This window comes from Myotis myotis, unplaced genomic scaffold, assembly GCF_014108235.1.
Source record: "Myotis myotis isolate mMyoMyo1 unplaced genomic scaffold, mMyoMyo1.p scaffold_m19_p_2, whole genome shotgun sequence".
NCBI lineage: Eukaryota > Metazoa > Chordata > Mammalia > Chiroptera > Vespertilionidae > Myotis > Myotis myotis.
This window is the reverse complement of record NW_023416324.1, coordinates 63,696,838-63,723,402: the sequence shown is the minus strand read 5'-3', so window position 1 is coordinate 63,723,402 and position 26,565 is coordinate 63,696,838. Positions and strand designations below refer to the sequence as shown.

Sequence of the window (26,565 nt, the reverse complement as noted above, 5' to 3'; positions counted from 1 at the left end):
GCGGAGTGTTTAAACTGAGAAGCAACAAAGAGACAAAGAACCGCTTCCAGGCCCCGCCCCTCACTCCCGCCAATAGCAACAGGCGCCGGCGCCCGTTTTCCCGAGTCCGACCAATGGGCTGCGCCGGCTGCGGGCCCGACGGAAGGGGCGGGACGGGGCGGGGCGGGGCGGGGCGGGGCGGGGCAGCGGTTGCCAGAGAAGCCACCCGCTGGTTACCAGCTTTGCTTTGGTCCCTCTGCGCCTTAGCGGGCACAGTCCCACGGCCAGCAGTTCTAGGGGCTCGCCTGCTTCCGCTCAGGTCCCTGCCTTCCTTCTTAGCTTTCACCTGCTGCACTGCCCGCTGCGACCCGCCCCCTCCCAGCCGACCTGGGGCTGGAGAGCACAGGTACTCTGGCCCGGTCTCCCCAACACTCGCGGACCCACCCTTTGGGACCCCTTTCATAGCTGGGCGGCGGGCTGACGTCACGGCGACGTGCTGACGCAGCGGTGGGAGCGCAGGCGCGCTTATGGGGGAGGGAAGCTTGAGTTTGCCAGGCGGGTGGGCGATTGCTCCAGCGGCGGGTCTGGGGGTCTGGGGCCAAGGGGCCAAGGGCAGTGATGGTTCCCGGAAGTGGAAGACTCTCGCGTTCACCCAGGGCTAGACCCCATCCCGCTGGGCCCACGCCCTCCGCTCCCCGAGCCTGGCTGCAGCCTGTGCTGGGAGAAGGGCCGGGAGGCTCGTCCTAGGAGGGGTGTAAGTCCCTGGGACAGCGGAGCGGCCTTCAGAACGAAGTCCTGACCCGGCCGGCCGGGCACGGCGGGATTTCTTCACGGAACAGCGCTCTTAGCCTTGCGGCTGACTTTTAAGCGCCCGCCTTATGACGTAGCAGACCGTCCGTGCGTCGTAGGCCCTTGGGCGCTGTGCGTGGGAAATGCTCCTGGAAGCCTCGGGACACAATCCCTTCTCCAGGGTCCTATGTTCCAGGCGCTAGGAAACCCCTCCAGGTGTGTGGCCTTGGGCAGGTGGTGTAACGTCCCCGCTTCAGTTTCCTCTGCTGTGGAATGAGGACAGCAGCCCCTCTGGAGTGGTTGTAACACAGGAGATTCAACCAGGGCCAGGTTTCGGGTGCAGGTGCTTAGTAGGTGTTGCTGCTTGTTGACCTAGAAGCCAGAGGTGGCTGATGCTGGGAATCAACTCTGTTGAGGAGACAGTTTCCCTATAGCAGTGGTTCTCAACCTTGGCTGCACATTAGAATCACCTGGGAATCTTTTTAAAATCCTGATTTCTGGGCCTCATCCTCCGGAAATTCTGTTTCTTTGTTATGGGATGGGGCCACAACATTAGTAACAAAGAATCAGAATTTCCGGAGGATGAGGCCCAGAAATCAGGATTTTAAAAAGATTCCCAGGTGATTCTAATGTGCAGCCAAGGTTAAGAACCACTGCCCTATAGCCTCATGCTTAGAAAGGTTTCAGGTGGTTTTGAATGAAGTGCTTGGAGTAGTTTGAAGCACCACTGGGTTCATTGTGGTGAAAGGAACATGCCGCAGAGAGCCTGTTTGCTTTTAAAATTAGTTTGGTTCCCTTCTGCTTGCAATAAAAATGCCATGGTCATGTTTTTAATTCTTTAACATCTAGGTGTCCATTTTTTTCCTTTCTTTCCTTTGATTTAGCAGTTGACGTGTATTAATGTGGTTTTTGTATCCTAAACACCCAAAGGTATGAGCAAATGGCTTTGTTTATATTATTATTAATCATTGTGCTTGGTCTGTACAAATGATGAAACCCAAAAATCTGGGTATAGCAATGAATTTGACATAACATCTACCCACTGAGCACAATTCTGTTGGAAGTCAATAATTGTTTTCCCCGGGGCTCTGGTTTAGTAGTCAGTTTATGACTACGTTGAAGATGATTTGTAACAGTTCTGCAAAGAATAGGTTTCAAAAACTGTTTTAAAGATAGAGTTGGTTCTGTACAGATGATTCAGGCCTGCAAGTATTTTAGGAATCATTATCGATTGACTTGGGATGATAATTAAAAAAAAGATGAAAACATTTAAAGGGAAGACTGGGGGGGGGGGGGCAGCCCCAACAGAATGAGCCAAAGAGGTCCTAAATAAAACAAACACAAAAACCCTCGCCTGTAAGTGCTTCAGCTTAGTTTTGTTTGAACCTCACCACAGCTTTGGCTGGCAAAGGTTAGTCTCATTTTACAAAAGGAAAAAACCAGGCACATTGTGGCTAAGGATTGCCCATGTCAGGTGGCTCACAAGGACAAAAAACTGATGAATCTTGCTCAATATTCTTTCATTTTAATATGCTGCATCTGGGTCATCGAGGAATGGTTAAATTATATTCTGCCCTGTACTCTGTTTGAAAAGGAAGAAATAATACTTTTAAAAGATTTTCTTCAGTCTGGTCTAAGTTAATTTTGATACTTAAAGGGATAAGCTATCATTTTCTGAAACGTGGAGCAATTGATTCAGATAGTTATGGGTAAATGAAGTGTTACATTTGATTACTTCTTTCTGTACTGATCTCTTGCTATTCTGGCATTCTAATTCTAATTCCTTTGCTCTTCTTCATGTTTTTATCACCAGTGGAAACAACTTTTGATTTCTTCAAAAATTTTTATAGAGAAAGATGTTGAAATTTCATCTCTCTGAGACCCTAATAACCAGTTTCACTGCTTTTGTTCTCCCCCCTTCCATATGCCTAGTTCCATTCTCCAAAATACCCCTGTATTTGTCTTTTAAAGATGCACTTCTGATCTGTCATTCCCCTGCTTAAACTTATTTGATAGTTTGTTATAACCTTTAGGAAAAAATTCAAGCTCTTGAGTTTGGCATGCAGTTACTGTTTTCAGTGTGCCCAGTCTCATCTTTTGCCACTTGCCCTTGCAGTTCATGTTCCCCCATGATTCCTTGCTTTGGTTGGTGCTTTACCCTTTACCCGGAATGACTTTTGCTGTTCTGTTTTGCCACCCTCAAACTTGTTTGCAGGACTCAGCTGGGTTCCACCTCCTCCGGGAAGTCTCCCAGGATCCTGCCAGTTGGTGTTAGGTATCCTCTTACATGTTTTCATGGCATCCCATGAGTTCCCTGTCACAGCCTTTAGCACACTAGACTTTAGTGGTCTGCTTACTGTCTGCACTCTCTGCCTTCCAGGAGCCCAATCTTATTCATCCTTCATTTCCTTGTACAGAACATATTTTACTTTTTAATATAAACAGAATTTATAATACTAGTGTTATTAAAACCTGACTGGATTAAGGCAAGTTTTTTTTATTTTCTGCTGTATAGATTCTTATTTTTATTAATATTTTAGTATCTTATGGCTTTGGTTGAAAACTGAGTTCTATCACTTACTTATTTGTATCTTGGGCAAGCTATTTAACTTTTCTAAAACTTGTTTTTTTTTTCATCTGTAGCTTTTGGATATTAATAGCAACCTGATTAGGGTTTATGTGAGATGATGTGTATAAGGTCAGTCAGTGCTCCATTAATAAATGACAGAAGTTGTCCTCATGTTGAAGAAATGGAAAAAGCTTTCTGTTTATCTGGCAAAGGATGCTGACTTTACTTGGTATTAGACAATGTCCTGAACAATTTTTGGCCAGTATTCTAGTGGATAATTGGGTTTTATATGGGGCTCCTTCCTTTTCAAAAGTGTCCCCATTTGAGTCTAAATTATTTGATCACCCTAACATATATTAGATCCTGAACTATGTCCTTCAGTGTGTTAGGTAATTTTTTAGGGCAGAAGGTGATGGATATATTTGTTACTACAGATTTAGTAGCAAGTTAAAAGAAAACAAAAATTTGAGCATTTATGGAGTAATTTAATTCTAAACTGCATGATTCTCAAATATTAAACGTTTAGGATTCTTGGTGGTTTGGAGCAATCAGGGATATTTTGGGAAGGAGGAGGGACGGGCCTTGAAGTAATCAGTATTTACAAATCAGTCTCTCCTGATGTCAACTTTTTCCTATATTATCAAATCTGCAACCCTTTTATATTTAAATTTCTTTATTTATTGGACAGAGGAGTTAGGTAATTATTTACAGTCATGTTCCGCATAATGAAATTTCAGTCAACATTGGACCCCATACACAATGATGGTCCCATCCTATCTAATAAAAGAATAATATGCAAATTGACCATCACTCCAACACACAAGATGGCCACCCCCATGTGGACACAGATGGCCTGCAGGGGAGGGCAGTTGGGGTGGACTAGGCCTACAAGGGAGGGCAGTTTGGGGCAACCAGCCTGGCAAAGGAGGGCAGTTAGGGGTGATGAGGGTGGCAGGGGAGGGCAGTTGGGGGCAACCAGGCCTGCAGGGGAGGGCAGTTGGGGTGGACCAGGCCTGCAGGGGAGGGCAGTTGGGGTGGACCAGGCCTTCAGGGGAGGGCAGTTGAGGGGGACCAGGCCTGCAGGGGAGGGCAGTTAGGAGTGACCAGGCCTGCAGGGGAGGGCAGTTGGGGTGGACCAGGCCTTCAGGGAGGGCAGTTGAGGGGGACCAGGCCTGCAGGGGAGGGCAGTTAGGAGTGACCAGGTCTGCAGGGGAGAGCAGTTAGGGGTGACCAGGCCAGCAGGGGAGGGCAGTTAGAGGCGACTAGGTCTGCAGGGGAGAGCAGTTAGGGCAATTGGGCCATTAGGGGAGCAGTTAGGCGTCGATCAGGTTGGCAGGGGAGTGGTTAGGGGCAATCGGGCAGGCAGGCGAGCGGTTGGGAGCCAGCAGCCCTGGATTGTTAGAGGGATGTCCGACTGCCTGTTTAGGCCTGATCCCGGGCAGTTGGACATCCCTCGAGGGGTCCCAAATTGGAGATGGTGCAGGCTGGGCTGAGGGACACTTTCATGCACCGAGCCTCTAGTAAGATTAAAATGGAGCTGAAAATTTTCTGTCATCTAGTGCTGTTTTACCCATCCTAATGTTGGAGCACAACACATTACGTGTTTGTGATGATGATGCTGGTGAAATGAACCTGCTGTGCTGTCAGTCACATAAAAGTATAGCACATACAGTGTTGTACAACACATAATATGTGATAATAAACGACTATGTTACTGGTTTATATATTCACTGTACTACAATTTTTTGTTATTTTAGAGTGTATTCTTTCTACTTATAAAAAAATTTGCTGTAAAACAGTATGCCATGTTATGCCGGCAGGAACCTCATATATCTATTTACCGTGTTTCTTGACTATTTCATTTCTCTTGTGTCTGGCGTAATCTCAAGTTGTTTTGTACAGTAACATGCTATACGAGTTTGTAGCCTAAGAGCAATGGAGTGTACCATAGAGCCCAGATGTGCAGTAGGCTATACCATCCAGGTTTGTGAAGTGCACTCTATGTTGTTCACACAACAATAAAATTACCTGACGCATTTCTCAGAATGTATCCCCATCACTGAGTGGTGTATGAAATTCTCTATGAGAAAAAATTTTTTTTCTATTTATAGTAGCTTTTACTCATAAGATCAATTTTCTACTTTTGGTTATTTTTTACTTTTTGCCTATTTTCAAATTTCTTATACGTACATTTTTTTTTTCCATTATGGAGTCTAAAAAGCCTTACAATTACTTCTCTCGTAAACTTTTGACTAGTGTCTAGAATAGTGAGAGAAAGGAGAAGCTTTCCTATATCTATTTTGTGTTCCTTGCTGAATATTTCATAGTGAATTTTCTGTAGAAGCTTTGTGTGCCTTTGTTTGAAGCCAATGGGAGCTAATTTTCCAAGAATTAATGTTTGGCAAAAAAATATCTGCAAGATTAATATGCTTTTTTCATCAGAGAGATTAATTTTAAATACCTAGTTGTCTGCAGATGGTTAGTTTAGAACAATCTAGGTGCTAAGAAAGGTCTCATGGACTGTGATCTTGCTTTTCTCTGACCATGGCCAGCATCACAGTCCCTGAACAGCCATCCCTCAAATGTTTGTTACTGTCCAAAATGGAACATAGTTTAGTGAGTGTAGCTGGATCAGCATAAACCCATGACCACTCCTGGAAAAAACTTTAAGAACATGCCTTTTTGGTAGAGGACTGGTAAAGTCATTACTGTATAGGAAATTTAATTCTTTAAACATTAAAAATATTTTAAAATTGCTAATCTTTAGGGATTTGATCATTAAGTATATATGCAAAATATGTGTCTTTGTTTAACCACAAACAAGTTGTTCAAAAGTATTATTTATACATTTGTCAATTGGCAGTATATTCTACATAATTGAAATTATTTTCTTTTGAAACATCTGCTTTTCATACAAGAATACATTTGGTCCACTATAATGATAGCATTTTTAATGAAGGTAGGGCTTTTTATGCTAAAGAAAATTACTACATTGTTGTTCAGCACACATATGCTTTTGGTTATAGTATTGTCACAACACAAAAATAGTGGAGTGCCTTGGAACCTCTGAACAATTTTTACCCTGGAAAATACTTCTAGATTGTAAGACTGTGATTGTTGATATTTCAGTGGAAATATCTGAGATTTGATTTATATTTTTTTGTTTTGAGGAATCAGTAATGAAGATAACCATTTTAATGTTGGGCTAAAAGTCATTCTAAAGTCTCTATTTTTTTACAATGTTTTAATTTTATTTGTTTACCCTTTAAAATAAGACATAATTACTTTCATAGGTGATGAAGCAGAAAAATGTTGTATGATTTTATCTTGTGATAAAACTTTTAGAAAAATTGTATAAGTAGCTGTCAGTAGCCAACAAAACCAAGTAAGAACTCATTAAAAATACAATACCAAACTGAATCTTATAAAATATTTCCTACAAATTGAAGATCCCTAACCCCTCACATTGATTTTAAAAATTTTATTCCAAATATAGGAACCATTTTTCTTTTAATGATCCCCCAAAAGATCAATCAAAGGGTGACTAAGTAAAGTTTTTATTCATCCTATTCATTAATTGCTTTAAGTCTTGAGTCCTCTCTTTCAATTATTGCTTAACTTGTACAAGGCTTATTGGTGTTGAGAATTCAAATATAAATAAGACATTCTTTCTTGAGATTCTAGTGTACAGAGAAGCAAATATTTAAACAAATTAATGCCTGAAAGATATAGTTCCTCTCTGAGTGGAGTAGCTATTGCAACTGAACAAAGCAGTAGATGATAAAATTCTCTTGATTGCAGTGACTTATCCAGAGCATACTCTTTTCATCCTTAAGTTGGTTTATTTAATTTTGTGTATGTGTGTGTTTTTAATTCTTCTAAACTATAGATAGCTCAAATATTGTTACTCCCTAATAATGGATGTTGCATGTTGGCAGCATTCAAGTAGATCATCTTAGACTATCTGTAGGTTTATTCAGCAGTTCCATTTGGACATGAGTTTCTGGTATTTCCAAAATATGAGTATGCTTTTCATTGGTCTGTATCCTAAATATTTGCCTCTCTGATACATATAGAATCTTCACACAAAAGTAGATACATTTTTTACAGACACTTTGGAAGGTTTATGAATTGTTAATAAAATATTGTGAATAACTCTCAACATGTAATCTTCCATTTACCTAAAGTATTGAAAATTCTTAAACATATGTATTTTATAACACAAATATATAAAAATAAATTACAAAGAGCTATCTCTGAAGAAATGCAGAAAGTCTTAAATATAATATTTGATTTTGTATAAACTGAAGTCAAGACACATTACTATATATTAGAGTTGTGAAAACAGCCTTCATGATTGCTGAAATACTAACACATTACTTAAACTGGAACCATTTTATTTTATTTTATTTTATTTATTTTTTTTTAAAAATATATCTTATTGGTTTTTTACAGAGAGGAAGGGAGAGGTATAGAGAGTTAGAAACATCGATGAGAGAGAAACATCGATCAGCTGCCTCCTGCATACTCCCCACTGGGGATGTGCCCGCAACCAAGGTACATGCCCTTGACCGGAATTGAACCTGGGACCCTTGAGTCCGCAGGCCGATGCTCTATCCACTGAGCCAAACCAGTTAGGGCTGGAACCATTTTAAAGGAATTAATATTCACATTTAAAAAATGACATCTCCAAGTTTGGGTGAAAAAATTAGATTAGTAAAATTTAGAAGGAATGGCATCTCTCTAATCATCACCACCAAAAACTATCCTAGATTAAGCTTGGAAATAGGAGTAAGTGAATTTAATTTTGAAAGGTCTACTTTCAAAGAAATGACTTACCTTTTTTTGTAACTATTATTGTCAAATACTTTCAAAAATATGTTAAATTTTACTGGTCTATGATAATTAATATGTATTTCTTATTGGATGGATCTAATGAAATAGCACTATCATTAACCCATGGTGTTTTTTTTATATAAATATGTTTTTTATAAATACAAATATACTCTAAAGATATTTTTTTGGAGTTTCATTAATGTGTGGTAAACTGTGGTATGTGACCCATGTTTTTTATATCCGTTTTCTAGTCTGACTGGATTAAGATATTATAATACTTCAAGAAATTGATTTATAAAAGTTTCTACATCCTGTGATCATATAGAAAATAGTGGACCTTTTGGAAACTGTGTATGGATATTGACAATTGTTGAATGGGTGTGCTGTGCAATTTTGATACTATTTTAAATTAGTATCACAATTAGTAGCAGTTAAAATCCCTATTTGTTGAGTTTCGACTGTGAAATATTTTTTTACACATCTTTAGATTTTTATTATAGGGTAATGACATAAAAAAGAATCTAATGAAATGATAAGTTTAATAACGAAATTATTTCCTAACTTTCAGCTTATGTGGAGAAGTTGTTGTGGAAGCCATCTATAAATTCATTGACCGAATTTATGGAGAAGCCTGCAAATGATGGAAGTCATTCAGAACTGATTTCCCATTTTAAAAGTAGACCAGAAAAAGAACATTTACCACAGCACATCAGTGAAAGTCATCTCAGCTGGTATTCTCAACAATAGGGGATATCTAATTTTCTGATTTCAGTGTTTCATGTTTTGCCTATATTGTAAATTATTTGAATTAAATACAGCATTCTTCCTAGAATATCATCTTCAAATCTAGTAGTTAACATTTATTTAATCTTTTTTTTTTATATATTTTATTGATTTTTTACAGAGAGGAAGGGAGAGAGATAGAGAGTTAGAAACATCGATGAGAGAGAAACATCGATCAGCTGCCTCCTGCACATCTCCCACTGGAGATATGCCCGCAACCCAGGTACATGCCCTTGACCGGAATCGAACCCGGGACCTTTCAGTCCGCAGGCCGACGCTCTATCCACTGAGCCAAACCGGTTTCGGCCATTTATTTAATCTTATTACAATATACTCATTTAGCAGAATTTGGCTTGTTTTTTGGGATCTCATTGAATAAAATTAAAAACGAAAACCTTATTTATTAAGAATTTATAAGGTATAAAGTGTTTTAACTAAGGTAAATGAAGATATAAATTCTGAAATACTGGAAATGTACTTCATGAGCACCAATTTGCTGTCACTTGCTATATTGTTATTCAACAAATACCTGCCATATTTTGCTTTTTTAGAATGAGGCATATACTCATTATTTATATGACATCTTGCTCCCCTAAATGACAATCTTAACATACCATTGTTAGTATGGTTGGTATGGTCCAGCTTCTAGTTTAGCTTGTTATAAATGAAAATATTCAGTCATGTGTAATCATTCTTGACTTTCTGCCCATGGTTTTTAATAACAGGCAGTTGTCATTAATGGCCAGCATGTTCTTAGGCCCATCACTTTAAGCCAGTGGTGCTTAAGAACACAATCTACTTTTTTATATAGTCTCTAAGATGCCATCAAATGCCGATGAGCCATTATATGTGTTCCGTAAAGAAAGAGAAAAGCTGCCAATTAAAGAAAGACATGGGGCCAAAACCGGTTTGGCTCAGTGGATAGAGCGTCGGCCTGCGGACTGAAAGGTCCCGGGTTCGATTCCGGTCAAGGGCATGTACCTTGGTTGCGGGCACATCCCCAGTGGGGGATGTGTAGGAGGCGGCTGATCGATGTTTCTCTCTCATCGATATTTCTGACTCTCTATCTCTCTCCCTTCCTCTCTGTAAAAAATCAATAAAATATATTGAAAAAAAAAAAAGAAAGACATGGGATTTTATTTATAAATATTGAAAAAGCTCCTTAGTTATACATAGATTTTTATTCCAAATAACTGTGCTTTTATAAAAATGTACGTATAATAAATGAGTTTAGGTATTCTCAAAATTTCTCTGTACTTAAGTCCAACTCTTCTAAGTCACTTTTTGACTCAAGAGTTGTCCTTGTTGCCCTAACCGGTTTGGCTCAGTGGGTAGCGCGTCAGCCTGTGGACTGAAAGGTCTCAGGTTCAGTTCCAGTCAAGGGCAAGTACCTTGGTTGCGGGCACATCCACAGTGAGAGGTGTGCAGGAGGCAGCTGATCAGTGTTTCTAACCCTTTATCCCTTTCCCTTCCTCTCTGTAAAAAATCAATAAAATATATATTTTAAAAAAAAGAGTTGTCCTTGCTTTTAAGATTATTGGTGATAATGGCATTTTTTAGGAGCATCTCTAACTGAAATAAAATTTCTTGCTGCTACACTCTAAATTTCAATATGCAGCAAGCTTACATTGAAGTCTTGCTTCTGTAATGTTGCTAAACATTCCTTGTTCACCAGCTCCCTCAGCCCTTTTCTATGACCCATCATTCCTAGAGGTTAAAAAAGTGCTGCACCCCATCTCTGGGATATTTGGCAAAGCATGAGACCCTTATTCTATAAGCATGAGGCACGTACAGGATAGACAGCTAAAGACTTCCTCCTGAGTGACAAAGGTGGTGAAAAGCATCCTGATTTCAGGGTACAACAATGTGACCTCCCCCACCAAAAAAATTTAGACTGATAACCAGTAGTGTTTAGGTAAAACATAATGAAGAAGGCAAATACTATCAGTTTTGTCCTGAATGATAATTATGATAAAGCCAAATGTGAAGGATTTTTAGATATTTGGAGAGCTGTAGTTTTTTGTTTCCACTTGTTTAGAGTATTCATTCTCCCTGGGCAATTTTTGTTTGAAGAGTAGTAAGTTTCAAGAAAGGGTTTGGGCCTAAGGTCTAGAAAGAGAAATATTTTGGGAAGGAAGGGAAGAAAAAAAAGACAAACACTCCCACAAATTGTTTTACAAACCAGAAAAGGGGTGTTGAATAATGACCAAATGGCACAGTGAAAACACTGCTGTTGGTGCTCTTTATGTTTTATATATCTTATCATTTTAAAAGCTGTCTTTCTGTTTACAGTAAATGTAGAAAAAATATGGGAGTATTGAAAAGTTCATTACATTTTCAGTGATAATTTACTGTTATACTTTGCAGAGCAATTTATGGAACTGTAATATTTAGGTCAGCTATGTTATATATGCATAAAAATATACCTCATTTATGTAACAGATTTAACTTAAATTTTGTTTGTGCATATCTAATTAGTCGGAAGGAGGACATCCTAAATGAAAAGACTGGGTTGGAAGCAACATTTAAGGAAGCTGAGGTGGCAGCCTATGCTGTAGAATCACTTTCATCATGTAAGGACACCATTGAAGAAATTAGTTTTGAAAATGTGAGTACTTGACTTGCGAACATCTAATAAAATGAAAAGTTAGCATAATATTCAGTTTGCACTAACTGAGATCTCATACCTTAAAGTAGTTATGCTCATATACTGGTATTTGACATAAAAAAAAATGCAGGCTTACCAGTGTCCTTTATTCCACAATTCTTTTCCTCAGAGATAGTCTCAGGCATGCACTTGGTAAGAGGCTGAGCTAGAAACTGTTTACCTTGGTGCTTGATTTACCTGGAGTTGAATTAGAGAGTCAGCTTTTCTCAAGAGTGAGTTTAAAACCAAAATATTCTGAAAGATGAAATATATCTATTTTTGTAATGTTTTGTGGAATAGAAATCTCTAAAATTTCAGTGCACTAAAGTTTGAGTTAGGGACACAAAATAGATTGTAAACTATTGGTTTTATCAAAATAAATGCCAGAAATATTTTATAGTTTAAGCTCTTATTTTGATTTCATTTTACTTAATGTACTATGTAATAGAGTCTATTACTCTTAATAAACTTGGCAGTATTTACTATTACTATGTACAAAAGAATGATTTTGTTACTAAGGAAAATGTATTCTTTGATAACAGTAGTATATTTTAGAGTGTCTTAATACTATGTCTTAACTATGTATGTGGTTCTTATATTTTGTCGGGCTAACCTTTCTGCATCCAATATGAAGAAGAACTTTTAAACAGAAGGAAGTATTAACAAAAGAATTAGATACTTTTAAACGTGTGAAACGAGCTTTAGAACACCTTCTTAGACAGAATACCTACAAGTAAGGAATGTTAATCACTAATTAAGGAACGTTAATCACTAATTAATAGTGATATGTCTCACTTAAGGCTATATTATTTTTGAAACTGTAGAAATTAAAATGTTGATATATTTGAGGTGGAATTTTTGAATTTTTGTTTGAAATGGCAAACATTAAACTAACCCTGTTAATGTTTCAGAAATAGTTCTACGTGAGAGCAGCATATTTTTGTAGAAATATATTTTCATTATCTGTCTCAAAAACTTTGTTATAATGTTATAATTCATTTCAGCCGATTATAATAAAATACTCAGAATTTAAGCTCTGTGTACATTACATTTATACATTCATGTATTTTCATGGTACCAGTTTTGTTGTGATATAATTCACATTCCATACAATTCACCCAATTAAAATATACAACTCAGTGACTTTTAGTATATTCACAGAATTGTGTAGCTATCACCACAATCAATTTTAGAGCATCTCATCGCTACAGAAAGAAACTCATGCCCTTTAGAAGCTCACCTCCCAGCCCTCCTTAGCCTATGATATACGTTCTGTTTCTATGGATTTGTTGATTCTGGATAGTTCATACAAATGGAATCATTTAGTATGTGGTTTTTCGTAACTGCCTTCTTTCATTTAATAGTGTTTTCAAGTTTCATCCATGTTGGAGCATGTATCAGTACTTATGATATACCATTTTTATTTATCCATTCCTCAGTTGATGGCCATTTGAGTTGCTTCTACTTTTTGGCTGTCATGAATAAAGCTGCTGTGAACATTCATTTATAAATTGTGTACACGCAGAGAAATGAAAACGTGTACCAAGCAATTCCACTGTGTGACCTTATAGAGCATATGGAAGGGTTTCACAAAAGTTCATGAACTCTCTGAAATTGTGTATACAGTTTGCATTACAGGTTACAAGCATAAGTGCTTGTAGGTGCAAGAAATACATAGCTTTTTCACATTCTCAAGCAGAAGTATAATGCTCAAATGGATAAACATTCTTCTTTGTTCTCATTTCAGATGTCTACATAGGATTCTGTTACTGACTTACCATAATTAAAAGTAATTCTTATTGGTAAAATTAGGTTGTTTCTACTTTTTACCTGTTTATTAATAGCACTGTGAGCTTCCTCTACATGCAAGATTTTTTAGTGATTTTTATTTCATTGGCTTGTGTTCTTTGATCTACTTCTCCACAATCTTTAACTTTACCTTTTACTTTCTGAGACATTATTTAGAGATTAATTTAGTAAATTGATTAATTTAATGAATTGTGGACAAAACATCATTTCGGACACTTAGGCAAAAATTCTTCTGATGTTGCCGAAGCCGGTTTGGCTCAGTGGATAGAGCGTCGGCCTGCGGACTGAAGGGTCCCAGGTTCGATTCCGGTCAGGGGCATGTACCTGGGTTGCGGGCACATCCCCGGTGGGGGATGTGCAGGAGGCGGCTGGTCGATGTTTCTCTCTCATCGATGTTTCTGACTCTCTATCTCTCTCCTTTGCTCTCTGTAAAAAATCAATAAAATATATTTAAAAAAAAAAAATTCTTCTGATGTTAACATTTTAAAAAATCTGCACTGTGCATTGCAGTTGTTCATATTAATTTCTTAATTGATGCTTATTCCACTTTCTATTTTTTATATGGAGAAATGTAATTTATATGGAGAAATGATTATAGCATTTTTTTCACAGATAGGTGACAGTTTATCCAGCATATTAGAGGAGCTAACTGATAATGAAAGTGAAAATACTGTAAGTCTTTTTACACTTGTGTCTATTCTCCTGACATTTTTGTTTGTATGCTGCTCTGCTTTATAAAATTAACTAATGTTAAGTTATGATATTCCTAACGCTAACATTATATTTGTTGAAGGATCTTAAGAAGAAGGTACTTGAAAAGGAGACCTATATCCAAGAACTTTTATGTTTGTTTCAGAATGAAAAGGTAAGCAGATTTTGAGTTTAATTCATTTATTTTCTTAATATTGACTCCTTTCCCTTCTTTCCATCCTGGCTCTCATATCCTCAGAAATAGACACAAAAAAGTTTTTTGGTTTTTTTGGGTATTTTACATAGCAATAGCCTATCTTAATTTTTAAAAGTTTTTTTCTGTTAGATTTTTATGGTGTTCTGTTGGGGTACTTGGCTTAAATCACTGTTTGTTAGGAACTGTGTATAAATTTGTATTATAGAGCATTTTAGACATACCCATAATTTTACTTAGGAGCATAGATGGGAATTTTTAAAAAGAGATAATTAAATAAAAGGAGGGAGGAGAAAACATCCCAGATAGCTGTGCATAAAATACATATGTAATTGGGTGTGAGTATCATGGTTTATGTAAAGTGTTACTTTGCTTTTTATCAGTTTTTTAGTTAATGTTTAAATAAAGGTAAAGTTAAAGATTGTGGAGAAGTAGATCAAATAACACATTTTTTCTTCTCTGTTTTAGGAAAATGCTTTGAAAGCTAGCCGTTTTTCACAATCAGTTAAAGTAGTTCATGAACGACTACAGCTCCAAATACATAAAAAGGAAGCAGAAAATGATAAATTAAAAGAGTACATAAAGGTTATAAATATTAATCCTTTTTTATAGTTTGTGATTAAATTAATGGTCTACTATAAAGCCTTTCCTTAATTCTGGAATTTGGTGGTTTTGAAAGAATTCAACTTAAGTGTTGCTATGGGAAATGTATATTTGAGGCAAATCTGAATCTTAAGATTTCTGGGCTGCCTAAAGACTTGCCTTCAAACCCTAATATTAAAATGCTATCTCTTTTTAATACCACTCTAGGAAGGGTTTGTAGAGCTTGAATTACTTAAAAATCCTTTTCCATTATGTAGTTAATTTATGTTTATTGTGAATTATTTGTAACATTAAAGAGAAAATTAAAATAACTCACAAACTGAAACAGTTGTTTACATTTTGGTATATAGCATTCCAGTCTTTATTGGGGGGGAGGAGAGCACATCTATGCATACATACATACTCTCACACATATTTAGTAAGCATTCAATAAATGTTTATTATTTTTGTGTTCATTAATGGTAATAACTTTAAAATCAGTCATCCTAGGTTTGGTGTTTAGATAAGCAAGTGATCTCCTTGTTATGTAGTTTAGCAGTATAAATAAGAGGCATTTTTTGGTTTTAACTGGATGGTTTAAATATTGTTTAGGAAGCCTCACAGTCACTTGCTATAAGAAGTTGAGGTTGCTATGATACGACACTAGCTATCTGGATTTGCTGCCATTATTTGCCAAAGGAAAATAAGTAGTGTTCTCACTTTCAGAAGAGAAGTGTACAAACCCCTACTGAGGGTGAGGACTTCTGGGTTAAATTAGTTTGCTTTTGCACTCCTGAATCTTAGCAGACATCTGCAATCTGTGGCACATGTTTCAAGAGGACACTTGGCGTGTTTCTTTTGTTTCCTTCAATGAGCTTTTGCCCATCAAAGGCACATTAACAGGCTTATAGGGGATGGAAAACTTTGTCCTCTGTCCCCCTACGTATGCTTTTAAGCACTTTCCCCCATAGATGCCCTGTGTCCTCTGCATCAGTGTCTTGGGGCACTGCCTATCAATTAAGAGTTGCTTTTGCATTGCTCATGATGGTAAATACAAGGGACTACATGTGATTTAATATCTCAAGTAATCATCTACTATAATTTACCTTACTTACACAATTTTTAATTATGCCCTCAAGCAGCAGTTGGGGAAATTTTTGAAATTATTTTCTTCAATTCAGAAATGAACTATTAAGTGATTTTAAGAAGTTAACAGTTACTTTTTATATTCCTGATAATTTGAGGAAAAAAATGGAAGGCCAAACTCCTAAGATTTTGCAAGGACAGCCTCCTGTCCAATAATTGAAGTTCAATTTACTTTTTAAAAATTAAACTGTTTATAAATGATTAAAAGAAGTTGCATTTGGTTACTGATTTTTCTACATCCCATCTTCCACACACTTTTGGAATTTAAGGCATTAAGAAGTAATTGCAGGTCAGAATTCATTTCTTTGATTTAGGTTTAACAAGTTCTTATTTTAGAGTAACAACTCTAAATGAACTCAGTTTGGCAACATAAATCTCAGGTTCTTTTAGTATTGTTGACGCAATTCATTATATTGGACCTTTTAAAAATATAAGTTACATTATAATTCTCTGAGAACTACCCCAAAGTTTCTTTGAACTCATTTTTTTCTAGATCTTTATTAGAATATTTTCACATTTTGGAAGAGACAGAGAATAATTACGTTTATAATATCCAGTGTTAATAGTTCTTTGGAATTGTGAAAAGGCAAATAGTTGATTTTAAATGTGTGTCTATTTATTTGGCAAATGACTGTGAGGGGTTATTTTTTCTGAAACTAAAAATAATTCAATAGTTTCGTTATACTCCTAGTGCTTAAGTGTGGGATTTGATAAATCTAGTGAGAAAGCTTTGACTGGAACCTGTTAAAAGAAAATGTGCTTCACCTTTGGTGTTTTAAAAGGTTAATAGTATAGCAATTATTCATGGTGTGATGATGACATCCTGTGGTCTCATAGAGGAATGACAGCTGTATTTCCTGTGGGGCCTTTGTTTCTCTTAAGTAGACACGGTACTGCTCTTATTTGTTCCCCCCCAACTACTTATTAAAACATTACCTGGGGTTTTTAGTTTAAGATAGATTTTTAAAGACAGCTTAAGAATATTTTGCTTCTCCTATCTACCTAGTCACTCTTCAAAGAAATCAAGTCTTTAAATCTTATTTAAGATCTCAATTTTAGTAGAAGTTATAAAGCAGTTAGTTATTGGTCATAGAGTTAAGTAGGAAAGCCCCATTTTCTACTGTGACTTCTTTGCTTTTTAAAAAATTAAAATGATTGTCTCATTGAGACTAAATTCTTTTCAGTACTACACAACTTTCTGAAAATACATAAAAGCATTAAAATCTTAATTCTTTAAATTCTTAGATACTTAGTACTCCAATACTTTAAATACAAACTCTTAAAATTATTTTGGGGAAAAGCATGAGAGTAGTCACACTAAATCATATTCATCATTAACCCAGCCTAGTAGCCTCTCTCCTTATGTTGTCAAGAGATATGTCAAGAAAACAGTCATGCTCTTTAATACCATCAAACTCAATAGACTGAAACATGCCTTCAGACGTCTCTTTACCCTCACTCTTCAGAACTGGTAGTCATTCCTTTATGTAACCTCATTCAGTGTTAGAAGAATAACTTCAACTACTACTCATTGGGTAAAGCAGTACTTTTATTGTCCTTGATGAACGCTTTTAAGTGTCAAGGCATGCCCCTTAATTCTGCTAAATTAAAGTTTGGTAAATACCTGTATGCTTATCTCATCCATGCCCTTCATGATCTATAGATTTTGATCATATTTTTGGTGAACTACCAATTCCTTTGAGCTTTGTATACCTATTGTTTGAGTTGTCTCTAGCTTAACTATTGTTCTTTTTTTAAATTCAAGATAACTGGTGCTATGTGTAATAGTCTAGATGTGAATTTCTAGTTAATCACAACAGTTTCAAGGAAGTTTGTGTTTGTACTATAATCAGCAATATTATTATCCATAGTGAGAGTAGCATTTGTTTTATGTAGAGTATGTACTTTAAATTTGCATTCTATAACTGGTTAGAGATAAACACTGGTGAAATCATCTATCTTCACTGTTTTGTTTTTTATTAATCGTGTGATGAATCCTTTAATAATCTCATGTGGAAGATTATTTACATACTATTGCAATGTTTACATAAACATTGGAGTTCTAAAAGTTTAATTGTTGCTAATATTTTTTTAGAGCTTAGAGACCAAGATAGCCCAATGGAACTTGCAAGTGAAAAAGAATAAGCATGAGACAGCAGCAGTGAAAGAGTCAAGTAGGCAAAAAGCTATGGCCCTGAAAAAGGCATCTAAAATATACAAACAAAGGCTTGAACATTTTACTGGAGACATTGAAAACCTTACTTCCCAGATTAGAAACCAGGTTAGTATATAGATTCTTTTTTACTGAACTATTTTATGTACTTAGTTTATGCAGTTAATGTCATGATGCTTAATATAATAATTTTATTCTTCTCTTAAGGTTATTGATACTAGAAAAACTCTACTCATAGTTTTTTGCTGTAGTCTTTCTCTTGAAAGATTACATAAAATGTGAAATTTACATATGGAACTATATCAGCATTTCCTTGGGAACTTCAAGGCTATGTTAAGTGTGTCCCAAAGCTTCTATGGCCAACTAAGGGTAACATTTCATACATATTTCCCTTTGGAAACTTACAGTGCACATTAGCATATTAGAGGCCCAGCGAAGACTTCAGTAAGAGTGAAGCAGTGGAATGAAGGGTATTGAACTCAGAATTTCCCACCACTTACTTAACCGCAGAACTCTTCTTTTACCCACAAAACAACTCTTGGAACTGCTTCTGAGGAACACCAGTTTGGGAAATGCTGATTTATGTTATTTGACCATATGTCTTTATTCAGTAATTCATTTAAACTCTGTAATGCATTTAAAACCATTCTCTGACGTAAACACACCATGTGAAAGTTATCTTTGCATGTAGTACAAAGTTGCAAATGGACTTAGTGCTTTGTTGTTTTTAACAAATTATTATATTTACTCAGATACCAATTAATAAAATATTTACTTTTTAATGTCTCATTGGTATCCCACCTCTTAGAACCTTATGTTAAGACTTACAGAATTATTAGAGGTTTTTCGAAGTGAAAACAGACTTGCACAAACACTTATGTAAACAACACAACATTTTATAAGCTCAATTATTAACATTTTAAGACTAATAGTTAACCTACCTACATTCAGAAGACTTTAACTAGTTAAAAGAGTTGAAGACTAGGTTCAAAATCTAGATGACTGTAGACCTAGTTAAAAGCCTGAAAATATTCTTGAGTGATAAAAATCAAACCAATAAATTCATTAACATTCTTGGGATTTCCTATTTAAAAAGCGTCATATCCCCCAGACCCCAGATAATAGTATAGGAAAGCTCCTCTGCTTGTTAACCTTGTGACTTTGGGTAAGGTACTTAATCTCTCTAGTCTTTACTTTTCTTATCTATAAAATAGGGAATAATAATTCTGCCTATCATATGACTATAGGGAGGAAAACAATGAGAAAATATATGTCATAATAATTCTGCCTATCATATGACTATAGGGAGGAAAACAATGAGAAAATATATGTCAAAACACAGTGTATGGCCATACTATAAATTGCAATATTAGCCTCCTTTCTACCCCTCTAATGTGTGGAGTTGGTTTGTTTCACTGTTTTGTTTGCTGTTGCAGCATTATTCAGCTGTCTTTTAAATTGACATCTCTTCAGAGGAACCTTCCTTGACTACTCCTTTTAAAGTAGTCCCACAACAATTAATCATATCATGTCTTAACTTTTTCATAGCATTTATTTTATAGGTAAAATTTCTAAGTATGTTTATTTATAATATAACATAACTAACCAACTTACACTTCACAGTGCATATTAAAATTCATTTACGTAGAATTTGAAAACAGAATACTCTTCTTTAATATAGCAAAAATGTAACTACAAATATAAACAAAAATGTCTTGTGCACAGTAGATGCTCAGTAAGTATTTATTCAGTGATCAGATGAATGATGGAAGGAAAGGCGCAAGCACCCAATAAGTGTTAACTATTACCATTACTATAGTAGTCCCCCTCTTATCGGTTGATTCACTTTCCACAGTTTGTTACCCTTAGTCAACTGTGGTCTGTAAATATTAAATGAAAAATTCCAGAAATAAACAGTTCATAAATTTTAAATCACTTGCCGTTCTGAAATCTCGTGCTGTCCAGCTTTGTCTCACCTGGGTTATGAATCATCCTTTTGTCCAGCATATCCACACTGTATACACTCCCTGCCTTTTAGTCACTTATTTAGCCCCGGTTATCAGATTGACTATTATGGTATCGCAGTGCTTGTGTTCAAGTAACCCTTATTTTACTTAATAATGATCCCTAAGTATGCTAGCAATTCTGGTACTCCAAAGAGAAACCATAAAGTGCTTCCTTTAAGAGAAAAGGTGAAATTCTCAACTTAGTAAGACATTTTATTATCTCCCATCATCACAAGAAGGATGAGTGAGTATGGTCCAATAAGATATTTTGAGAGAGAGACCACATTCACATAACTATTATTACAGTACTATAGGCCCAGCGTACAAAATTCATGCACAGGTACAGTCCCTAGGCCTGGCCTGCGATCAGGGCCATCTTTCCTGGCTTCTGGCCCGTGTTCGCCATCACCCATCCCCAGTTCCCCAGTTCCCCATTCCCCATCAGGCGATCGGGTCCTGCGGGCTGGGGGCAGCTCCTGTGTTGAGTGTCTACCCCCTGGTGGTCAGTGCACATCATGGAGACTGGTCGTTTCACCGTTCGGTTGATTTGCATATTACCCTTTTATTTTATAGGATATTGTTATTATTCTGTTTTATTATTAGTTGTTGTTAATCTCTGACTGTGCCTAATTTATAAATTATACTTTATCAGAGATATGTATGTTAGGAAAAACATAGTATATGGAGGGTTCGGTACTATCTGTGGTTTCAGGCATTCATTCAGGGTCTTGGAACGGATCCCCTGCAACTAAGGAGGGACTACTTACTTCTGGATCTTCTGATTAGTGATTGTTGGCATTGTTGTCATTCCAGTGAATTTGATTTTCTATAGAATGTAGATGGGGTACAATGGCTATACAGTTCACTGGATTTGTAAAGAGTGGATTCATTTGACATTAAGAATCTGTTTTATGCCAGGCACTATTCAAGGCCCTAGTAACAAATAAAACAAAAATCTCTACCTTTGGGAGCTCACATTCAAAGTGGATAAGCCACCACTACCACTTTCATCTCTTTGCTGATAGTAACAGTGTTTGAAGGCCAGTGGGGTGACCTCTACAAAACAGCTTGGCATCATTATAAAATAAGACTGTATTATTAAATGCTGTGGAATTATGGAATTACAGATAGTTTCTTTCTCCTCTGATGTTTGTGTGGTTGTTGATGTCTTCTGTATATAGAATGCAAAATGAAAACTACAGTAAATAGATATCTTCATTAGTTAGGAAACATTGTTTGAAAATAGTTTCAGCAACATCCTTAAAATGTTAAGTTAGAACTGCCACTACGTGCATATAAAATAATAGTTACATAAAGATATTATTCTTTCCTGTATACAGAGTTGTATACTGCAATTTTCTATAAGAATAGTTCCATGCTTTATAGGATTGTTCCTTGTTTATAACATATTTGTGTTTAGGGCCCTGTACAAAACCAGAGTGTTATTAAATTACAAGATGAGTACTTTATGTATTTTTTAGGAAGCCAAGTTGTCTGAAGCAATTTCAGCTTCCAATGCCTGGAAAAGTCATTATGAGAAAATTGTAATAGAAAAAACCGAATTGGAAGTTCAGATCGAAACAATGAAAAAGTAAGAAAATAAACCCTGAATATTTGCTTTTAAGTGTCTTATTTTCTATATATTCTCTTCAGTATTATCATTGAAAACTATCATATATAACTTGCTTCAAAAGATTAGTTATTGCCTCACTTGATTCTTTTATTTAATCTTGTCCTGAAATGGTATGTGTGTGAATGAGAGAGAGTGACATATCTCTAGATGAGAATTTAGTTGTTTTATTGAATAGCGAAGAGAATGTTGTATAATTTTTCATTGGTATTTTCAAGGTTTCTTAATAGTAACTTTATATAGATGAATGCTTCCTATTTCCCTTGTTCTATGACTTCTATTAATTTTGAAACAGTGATCCCTACCAAAATAATTTCAGAAACACTTACAATGTATTCTTTGAAATTTTAGTAACTTTTATAAAATATATAATTTATTTTATAAAGGCAAATCAATAATCTTTTGGAAGACCTGAAGAAAATGGAGGACCAGGGGAAAAATTCATGTGAAGAAATTCTTAGAAAACTTCACTCTATTGAACATGAAAGTGAAATTCTGAATCTCGAGAATACAAAATTAAAGGTACTGTGTGTTTGTGTGTGTGATGACACTTAGTCTACTTAGAACAAGTAACTTAAAATAATAGTATATTTAGAATAATGCTGTTATATCATTTTGTCCTTTATGTTTCTCAGAGTATTAAAGTGTATTACAATAAGAAACTTCTAAAAATTTACATCTATCTACATATCTGATTATACATATTTATACACACATATTTGTACATAAGTATTAAGTTTTATAGTTGTATATAAAGGTACATGTTAAAATTGTTTTTAGCAGTATTAAACAAGATTTAAGAAGTTGAATGACTCTCTTTGTCTCAACCTAAAAAATTTACTTATTCTACAATTTTAGCAGTTAAGTGAACCATTCAAAATTACATGAACTTTAATGCATAAGCTTATTTGTAGGTGTCATGGTTACGATATGATATAACCTCTGCCGTGGTCTGTTTGAAACCAGAAAGTATGTTCTTGGCTGCTTCATAACCAGAAAGAATTTTCCAACTTAATCAAATCCAAGGGGTGATTGGTTTGTATGTGTACCAGAGAATAGATGAGGAAGAAGCTTTTATGTTTTCTGAGAAAAAAGATATTTTGAGTTCTCAATCAGAGATTCATGTAACCAGATGAGACTTGACTAAAAATGATGGTATAATTTTCAATTTCATAATGTTATTTTTGGAGGACAGTAAGTAGAAAACAGAAAAGAATCTGTTTATGTAAAACAAGGCCAGTGTTGGCAGTTCAAAGCTGATATGGCATCAGATAACCTAGCCTCTGTGAGATATTACTACTCTGCCATTCCAAGGTTGTGGAGCTCATCCTTCATGGTTAAAATGGGTCCTGGAGCTCCTGCCATGTAGTCAGGTTTCAAGCAATATGTCACTCTACTTTTCTACTTATTTAGACATATGGTCCCACATAGCTGCAAAGGAAACTAGGGGATGTAGTATACTGGTTCTCCTTAGCTCTAGCCAAATTTGAATATTTATGATAGCCTGCAATTTGTTCAAGGTGTTTTGTATCTTTTCCTATAGTTTAATTAGCCTTAAAGTTTGGAATTCTATTTTTTTTTCAGTATCTAAATCTAACCTTTCCTTTAAAGGTCAGCTCAGAATCTTTAGAAATCTCTCCTTATAAACTCTTATCTTTGTCAGCATAGGATGCCCAGGGAAGGTGTGGCATATACTTACCTATCAATGAATATTTATTGAAGAAATGCTTTAAATGTTTCATCCAGGAACAGGAAATTTTATTTATTATGTTTATTTTCTTAATTTCCTTGATATTTTTTGGAGATAAAGGATTAGATGAATATTTCATTAATTATAAATCTAGTTTTTAATTACATGGGAATTCTATTTTGTATTACATAGGTATAAAGTCATTGAGTTGAAGTTTATATCATATTTTATCAATAATGCAGAAACATGTATTTTTAATGCATTAGTCTTTGAATTTTACTTAAGAAGAAAATCCAGGTATGTTTGGTATATGTTATTTATAATGTATAATTGCCTAAAAGTCATGTTTTATTATTTTTAATTGCTTTAGGATAATTTTATATTTTAAAGTTTCTAATGCTTCCAAGCCCAGTGAACTCCTCTATTAAAAAGAACACAAGTTTATTTAGAGGGTTATACAGTTCTATTTATTTATTACAGAAAGTTGGAAAAACAGGAAAGCACAAAAGGAAAACATTTAAAATCACCTGTAACCTCAGAACAATATAACTAAAGTTACTATTTTAGCATATATATAATTTTTGGGATTTTGGACTACTTCCATTTTTTTTGCAGTTATAAATTTTAAAAGTTTCAGTCTTTTAATATATCTATTTTCTTAGGATAAATTTCTAGAATTGGAATTACGTGGTCAAAGGGAGGCCCGTTTTTAATGTTGGTTTACTTTTCTAAATTATCAGCCATAAATGGGTCCCTATACTTTTTTCAATATTAGGTAATTTTAGGTATGTATATATGTATGTATTTTTGCTTGTGAAAATCATTCATAACTGTTCCTTTTATTTAGTTTTGTTCAGTATAGAAATATCTTTCTTACATTTTCTGATTATAAAAGCAACACATGCTTCATTGTAAAAATTCAGACAATACAGAAACATAGATAGTACTAAATCCCACCCCCCAGGAGGTAACCACTGCTCACAGTTTCATGTCAATCCTTCTAGAGCAGTGGTTCTCAACCTTCTGGACCTTTAAATACAGTTCTTCATGTTGTGATCCAACCATAAAATTATTTTTGTTGCTACTTCATAACTGTAATGTTGCTACTGTTATGAATCGTAATGTAAATATCTGATATGCAGGCTGGTCTTAGGCGACCCCTGTGAAAGGGTCGTTCGACTGCCAAAGGGGTCGCGACCCACAGATTGAGAACCGCTGTTCTAGAGATTGCCCCATTTCAACATGTAATGTCTATTATTCTTTCTTTCTATTTTAAAACATACTATTTTCTCAGAAGTTCAACGTAAGTTCAACTGACCTTATCCTTTGATGATCTGAATGGATGCCACCCTGTATCACAGTGTTAGAGTTACCTTTCAAAGAGAGTAATACAATCCAGATTAAAAATTGGGATTTGTTACTGCTCAACACAGATCAGATTTATGTGCAGAATTGTGCCTGGAAACAGAGGTTTGGTTAAAACCGATATTTCTGGAAATATTAGGCAATTTTAAAACAAATTTCTCCAGATTTGATAGGTGATCTCATCTAGTGTTGGGTCTTTAAATACCATCTATATCCTAAGGCTTCAGATTTATGTCCCTAGCCTAGACCTTGACCCTAAATTCCGAACATGTATTCTACTGCCTACTTGAAATCTCCACTAGGATGTTTAACAGGTATTTCAAAGTTATGTCCAAAACAACCTCCTGCATTTCTCAAAATAGTTCCTCCTACTCTTTCCTCATCTCAGTTAATGCCAATCATACTTTGTATTACTTAGTGTCCTCCTTCACTCCTTTCTCTCACATTTGCTTCCAGTATGTCAGCAAATCTACTTCATATATACCAAGAATTTGACCACTTCTTACCAGCACCACTGCCATTATCCTGGTTCAAGCCACCATCATCTGGCTGCTACACTGACCCTGCTTTGCTGCTTTCGTTGACCCTGCAGTAAGCATTCAGTTTGTATAGAGAAAAATAGCAATGCTTGCTTGCAAATGCTTGGAAGATAGCATTATTTCCTTCTACCAAAGGGCAGGCATGATGGCTGCCTGTTATAAGAGATTTGAGTCCCCTAAATTCAGCATTGCTTCTCTGTAATGCATCCCACTATATGTACAAGTGTCATCCAGCCTTCTTTATGTTGCCCTGTAGGAAATGGGGCTTAGGAAACTAACACAAATGCTGATACATGGCCATTGCTATTGCTGGGAGTAATAAAGTCCTGTGTCTCTAATCTATGAATCTCATGCTTTTTGCTGGCATCTATGAAACTGTGCTCGGTTGACTTGTAAAATAGCACAAGTTAACTTGGAGGGTAAAATCTCAGATCCTTAAAGTTTTTGATATCGTTTTTTGATTTTATGTTTAATGGGGTTTTGCTATCTTCAGATTCAATAAAATTTTTTGCGAAAATTTTTATAGCTTTGTGGGTTTTTTTGTTTTGTTTTTAATCTTCACCCAAGGATATGTTTTTGTTTTTTTAATTAAATCTTTATTCAGATTGTTACAGTTGTTCCTCTTTTCCCCCCATAGCTCCCCTCCACCTGGTTCCCATCCCACCCTCTGCCCTTACCCCCGCCCCCGTCCTCATTCATAGGTGTATGATTTTTGTCCAGTCTCTTCCCGCACCCCCCACACCTCTTCCCCCCTGAGAATAGGCAGTCCACTCCCTTTCTATGCCCCTGATTCTATTATATTCACCAGTTTCTTATGTTCATCAAATTATTTATTCACTTGATTTTTAGATTCACTTGTTGATAGATATGTATTTGTTGTTCATAATTTTTATCTTTACCTTTTTCTTCTTCTTCCTCTTCTTAAAGGATACCTTTCAGCATTTCATATAATACTGGTTTGGTGGTGATGAACTCCTTTAGCTTTTTCTTATCTGTGAAGCTCTTTATCTGATCTTCAATTCTGAATGATAGCTTTGCTGGATAAAGTAATCTTGGTTGTAGGTTCTTGGTATTCATCACTTTGAATATTTCTTGCCACTCCCTTCTGACCTGCATAG

The 26,565-nt window shown here is 35.8% G+C and overlaps 1 protein-coding gene across 7 annotated transcripts in view; it reads left to right on the top strand.

Annotated features, from left to right (window-relative positions):
• The first annotated feature begins 204 nt into the window (after window positions 1–204).
• The window catches only part of ODF2L (outer dense fiber of sperm tails 2 like), a 40,227-nt gene continuing 13,866 nt past the window's right edge, over window positions 205–26,565 (top strand). For 3 of the 7 annotated variants that reach the window (XM_036351862.1, XM_036351861.1, XM_036351859.1), the window contains exons 1-9: window positions 208–385; window positions 8,742–8,904; window positions 11,435–11,564; window positions 14,025–14,084; window positions 14,206–14,277; window positions 14,785–14,901; window positions 18,140–18,325; window positions 21,705–21,814; window positions 22,240–22,375. In XM_036351862.1, the coding sequence (XP_036207755.1) occupies window positions 8,795–8,904; window positions 11,435–11,564; window positions 14,025–14,084; window positions 14,206–14,277; window positions 14,785–14,901; window positions 18,140–18,325; window positions 21,705–21,814; window positions 22,240–22,375 (921 nt within the window). In that variant the 5' untranslated portion in view covers window positions 208–385; window positions 8,742–8,794. Of the gene's footprint in view, window positions 386–519; window positions 985–8,741; window positions 8,905–11,434; window positions 11,565–14,024; window positions 14,085–14,205; window positions 14,278–14,784; window positions 14,902–18,139; window positions 18,326–21,704; window positions 21,815–22,239; window positions 22,376–26,565 lie in introns of those variants that run through there. The other 4 variants (XM_036351857.1, XM_036351855.1, XM_036351856.1 and 1 more) reach the window with 3 other exon arrangements.